Raw genomic sequence first — 6,251 nt, 5'->3', positions numbered from 1 at the left:
GAGCTCCACAAACACCACTATGCACTTCTGACACGGCCAGATATGCTTCGGCTTCACTTAAGCACTTCAACAATACACCTTCAGCCGTTTTCTTGTATAATTCATTTCCCAATATCACATAGTTTAAAGCTCTGTATTTGTTATTTCGATCAGTTCCTCCGACTGGATTATTTAGGTATTGGACTAATGGGTTTCTCCAATCAGAAACTGTCATATTGTCGATGGCAAAAATTTCCAAGGCATACAAATCTTCACTTTTAATTTTGTCTTCTACCCCCCAAGTTTTGGTGTCGACAGTTGTCCTAACTTGTCCAACACTACATGAGTTTCCATCTCTTTGATATCGACCATATCTTCTAACTTACTTTTGGAAACTCTATACCCAGAAGCAATCTGTGCCAATTCATTGGCAATATAATTATCAGATCTTGGTACATGCAAAATCTCAACATATTCAAATTTCTCTAACAAGCGTACCACTATTGATAGTACACTATTAGATTTTCTTTGATGCATTTATACTCTTTCTTGATTTGTCGAATTACCAGCTCAGAATCACCTAGAATTTCAACTCGCTTTGCCCCCAAGTCTATTAGGGCTTTCAAACCAGTTATCAAAGCTTCGTATTCGACTTCGTTATTAGAACATACATCCTTCATTCTATAGCGGAACTTGGTTGGAAGTCCTTCAGGAGAAATAATCAGGACTCCAATGCCTGATCCATTTTTATGACTAGAACCATCAAAAAACAACTTCCAGTTAGATTGATCGACCAGATTTGCTGATAGTTCAACTAACCCATGTTCGACTATAAAATCGGCCACGATTTGTCCTTTCATAGCTTTTAAAGGAACATATGTTAAGGAGAATTCAGTTAGCGCCAAGGCCCATTTACCAATTCGACTATGCAAAATTGGTTTAGACAACATATGTTTAATAACATCAAAATGAGAGGACACATACACATCAACAGGCTTTATATATTGCTTAAGTTTATTACATGAGAAGTACAAGCATAAACATAATTTTTCAATATCATTATACCTAGTTTCAGCATCCACTAAGGTTAGACTTAGATAATATATAGCTCTTTCGACGCCATTATCATCCTCTTGGGCTAACATACTCCCAATTGTCGAACCTGATGCAGCTATGTACAACTTCATACTTTTTGTCCTATTGGGGGGTAACAAAATAGGAGGCTTAGTTAAATAAGCTTTTATTTGGTCGAATGTCTGTTGATGTTCTTGCTCCCATTTGAATTGATCTTGATTCTTGAGCTTCACAAGTGGTGAAAAGATCTTCGTTTTACCACTTAAATTTGAGATAAATCTCCTCAAGAAATTAATCTTCCCCAACAATGGCTGGAGTTGTTTCTTTGTTTCTGGCGCCTTCAGCTCCAAGATTGCTTTCGTCTTGTTCTGGTTTATCTCAATACCTTTCTTGTGAACCACGAAACCCAGGAAATCCCCTGCATGTACACCAAAAGCACATTTTAAAGGATTCATTTTGAGTCCATATTTCCTCATTCTTTCAAAAGACTGTCGAAGATGGTCTAAGTGACCATTCTCAGAATTAGATTTTATTACAATATCATCAATATAAACCTGCATAAATTTGTCAATAAAATCATGAAACATGGAATTCATAGCTCGTTGGTACGTAGCTCCAGCATTTTTTAAACCAAAAGGCATTACTACCCATTCATAAGTACCTAAAGCACTTGGGCATCGAAACGCCGTCTTAGGTACATCTTCGTCAGCTATAAAAATTTGGTTATAACCTGAATATCCATCTAATAAGCTGAGATATTCAAATCCGGCTGCGGAATCGACTAACATCTCAGCAACAGGCATGGGATATTCATCTTTAGGGGTAGCACTATTTAAATCTCTGAAATCTATGCATATACGAAGGCTACCATTTTTCTTTATGACAGGCACTATATTAGCTAACCATTCGACATACCTCGCAGTTCGAATAAACTTGCTTCTCAGCAATCTTTCAATTTCTACTGTGATTTTTTCCATAACCTCCGGCGCAAATCTTCTAGGAAGTTGCTTGATGGGTTTCTTTCCTGGATTTAAAGATAATTGATGTTCTACCACACTTCGACTTAAACCAGGCATTTCATTGTAATCCCATGCAAAACAATCTTTAGATTCTATCAAAAGTCGAATCAACTTGGTCTTTAGATCACTTGTAAGTTTTGTACTTACATACGTAGGTCTTTTAGTGACTCCATCACCCAAGTCAATTTCTTCAAGAGGATCTTGAGCCTGCATTCTTTTTACTGATCCCAACGGATCCATCTCGAAGCCTAAAGGTTCGTCATCGTATATCCCATCAAATCTTTCGACCTGGTGATCGACTTCTTGATTGTTTTCACTTTTTACCATCATGGCCTAAAAAGCCATGTTTTTCTCCAATTCGGCTTCTAAAGCCGTTTTTCTCTTGTTTTCGGCCAAATAAGCCGTTATTCGAGGCAGGTATTCTGACTCCGTGGTCATCATCTTTGACTGTTGTCCTCTGCTCTAGAGGACTTTCATGATTCAATGGTTCATTGGGATCTTCCTTATTCCAAAAGAAACCATAATTTGGGTCCAAGTTCAGATACTTAGACACACTTTCATCAAAAGAATACACCTCTTCTGCTTTGTAGCAAGGGGCTACATTTGCTAGATGTTGGTCGAAAGCCTACGACCACTCTCAGTTTTATAATAGCTTTGGTCAGCCTCAACATTTTCAACTATACCATCTGGCCTCCAAATAGCCACACGCTGATGCAAAGTAGAAGGAACTGCCCCTATGCCATGGATCCATTCTCGACCCAGGAGTAATTTAAAATTTGTCTGGGATGCAATCACCATAAAGATGGTTGACCTGACAGTCGAACCAACAGCCAATTTTACCTGAATCACTCCAAGTATTCCACTTGTCTTGCCCTCATAATTAGACAGCACCATATTATGGGGCCTTAAATCTTTGTCAGACTTACCCACTTTCTAAAGTGAAGAATAGGGCATTAAGTTCACAGCAGCTCCACCATCAACAAACACTTTGTTTATTGGAACACCATCTACCTTTGCCCTTATGAATAAAGGCTTCAAACGATACATCATTCCTCGTCCTGGCTTTTCAAACACAGCCTTTTGTTCTTCCACTACTCCTTTTCCCATTACATAATAACAAACAGGTGTTTCTTCCACATTTTCATCTGGAAGAAAATCATCTTCATTCTCAGACACCTCAGATATTCTGTCGAACTCTGCTGGAAGTACATATACAATTCCACAGTCAATTAACAACTCATCTGATTCTATGTCAAAGTTGTCGTCGACCTCTTCGTCCGACAATGGAGAATACTTAGCCTCTTTTCCTGTATTGAGAGTCGGAGTATCATCGTCGACTAATTCTTTGATGAGCTTCTTTCCCAGGATCATTCCTACAGCTAGTCTCTCATTTGCCACTTTGGCTTGTTCTTCAGTCAACTTCCTCTAAAAAGGTTTTGGCTGATAATGAGAAAAACCTGCTTGCATCATCTTCGAACTTTCCTACCCATTCTTATGGCTTCTCTGATAACGCCTCCACTGCGTTCGAGTCATAGGATTCTTTCCTTTGTAGTTTGGAGATATGTAATCTTTCCTCTTAGATCCACTATCAGTCCAAGAGCCTTCAGCATTTGCTCCAACACCTTGGATCTGCCATTCTGGACGTTTGCCTCCTCTGAAGTTAATGGGTTTTACCCACTTATCCTCAGGGACATCCGTCTTGGGGCGAAAAGTCTTTGGCTTTTCGAATAGCTTCCTGTATTCTCCAGCCCTTCGACCACTGTTTTCTCCTGTATACATGAACTAACGATTCTTGCCTCGACGAGGGTCGAACCTCACTTTGTTTGCAGCATCAACGTTGAAAACAGCATCACACCTTGGACATAATCCAACTTGAGAGTTGTTGTTGTGACACCTCTCAAGGAATTTCAGAAGGCTCTCTCTTGGTTCAGGATACACCATGTTCAAGACTTTGCCATCAGTAGCACCGTCTTTCTTTTTGCCGAAACCATCAGTAGTCTCGACCATCATCACATCAGCAAGCTCAGTATAGTGAGCTTCTTCGACCTGCAAGGGATTAGTATCAACTTGCATTGATGACTTTGGTTTTTCTCCAAACTGTAGCCTTCCTTCTTTCAAAGCCTTCTGCACCAAATCCCTGAAAAGGACACATTGAGAAGTCTTATGACCCAAGAAATTATGAAATTTGCAAAATCCTCTTTTTTTCTTTTGTTCAAGAGGAGGATTTTTAAGTCCTGGCGGTACTATAATTTGTCCATCAGTAACCAGCAAATTAAATATCTCATCACATTTTGTTATATCAAATGAATACGTTTTACTAGAAAATTTTTCATTTTTACTTTCGATCGGATTTTTATCTTTTGAGGGCTTGAGTAATTTACAGATATATGGTGGTCCTAGCTTCAATTCAGCCACATTAACCTCTCCTTCCTCGTATTCACTATCACTATCAGAGTCAAACTCATTTGTAGTAACATAAGCTATCTTCTCCTTTTTATGATATTTACTAACTCTGGCTTTTTCGGCTTTTAGCCTTTCGACTTGACGCACCCTGTCTGCCAGTTGTGCCATATCCCTTAGGGTATCTAATTTCTTCCTTATGGAATAATCTAACCCACCTGCAGCCATTTCGACTAACTCATGTTCAAGGATTTGTGTGAAACATCTGGCTTTCAATAACCTAAAAGATAGTCATCGACCGCTTCTGTACCCTTTCGCCTAACTCCGGCTAATTCTTTCAAACTGATCTTCGATTGTCCCATATAAAACTGCTCATGGAACAATCGTTCTAAATGGTTCCATGAAAACAAAGATTGTGGAGGTAAGGTCGTAAACCAAGTAAAGGCATTTTTTGTTAGAGAACTTGGGAAATATTTCATCTTTAGATTTTCGTTATTTGCTAATTCCCCCGCTTCTGTCTGAAATCTAGCAATATGTTCGACTGTCGACTCGCCAGTCTCACCAGCAAATTTGGTAAATTTTGGGATTTTCCAACCCCTAGGCAATTCTGTTTGCCTTACATACTCTGACAATGGGGAAACAAAATTAGGTCTATGCAAAGCTACATTTATTCCATTCTGAACTAAAATTTGTTCGACTACATTAGAGATATTATTGTGTCCAACATTGACATCTTGCTGGATATTTCTAAGAACCTGATCAGCATCTTGATGCCTTTGTACTACTCTAGGGATCTCTTGCTCAATTTGGTCCCCATGTCTCGTAGTTTCGACTACTCTTACATTCGACCGTTGTGGAGTCGAAAGGTTTGGTTGTGGGGGCGCTCCAAAGAAATCTGCTATTCTGGCCATTTGTCCAGCCAATATTTCATAACTTTGGTTCGTATTGTTTATCATGGGAGTAAAAACAGTTCCCATTTGTTGAGTAAGGGCATTCACCATTTCATGGTTGCTTTCGTCTATTTGTTGTCGGATTGACAACATTGACGTAGTACTTAGAGATGGCAAAGCCTGGTTAATGTAACCTATGCCCATAGGTCGACCCCCTGGATTTGATGTGCTTGTTGCCATCATATTGTCGGAATATAATGAAGGATTCGTGTGCAAACCTTGCATCATAGAAGTAGGCATTCCAAACTGAGGGTTAAAACCTGGTGGAGGTATCATTCCTTGAAACGGCGGTCGTAATGGGTTAAACGGTGACCGTACATTCATTGGTGATGATACCAATGTTGCTGCCGTCGATCCACCAATACTTGTTGTTCTAACTGGGGACGAATTTGCAGCATTTTGTGATGTTGTTCCGGTTAGAACAACTCCTTGATTTCCAGAAAGGTCAGAATCATTTATATTAACTTCAGACATGTTAGTTAATTTTCGACCACTTCTTAGTATCATACATAACTTTTACACTAACAAATATGAAACAAACAGCAATTGACGTGTCCCACCGGGTGTGCCAATTTGTTTACCCAGAAATATGGTAAACAATCGCTAGTTTCCTTTTTAAAGGTTACTTTTGCGGAATCAACTAGAATATTCCAGGACTAATTGCTTTTATTTGTCTATTATGTGTATCTGGTCTGTATTAAATGCAGTAATAACCTTAAAGTAAAAGTACACACTGAAGTTTAAGACTTTAAAGTAAATGAAAACGATAAAATGCAGTAAATGTGCACTGAAAGTAATGCGTAATGTAAAATGATTGCATAAATTAAAT

General features: G+C 38.8%; 1 protein-coding gene across 1 annotated transcript; it reads right to left on the bottom strand.

Moving 5' to 3' along the window:
• Window positions 1–700: 700 nt before the first annotated feature.
• On the bottom strand, window positions 701–5,488 carry LOC131596119 (uncharacterized; the record flags this gene model as incomplete). The annotated part of the gene is made up of 3 exons (XM_058868693.1): window positions 701–715; window positions 4,092–4,681; window positions 4,753–5,488. Coding segments are annotated over 3 exons (1,341 nt in total), but the record flags the coding sequence as incomplete, so codon positions are not given.
• Window positions 5,489–6,251: the final 763 nt, after the last annotated feature.

The sequence above is a fragment of the Vicia villosa genome, linkage group LG1 (assembly GCF_029867415.1).
Source record: "Vicia villosa cultivar HV-30 ecotype Madison, WI linkage group LG1, Vvil1.0, whole genome shotgun sequence".
In the NCBI taxonomy this organism is placed as follows: Eukaryota; Viridiplantae; Streptophyta; class Magnoliopsida; order Fabales; family Fabaceae; genus Vicia; species Vicia villosa.
The sequence above is the reverse complement of the archived record's forward strand: the minus strand, read 5'-3'. Positions and strand labels throughout refer to the sequence as shown.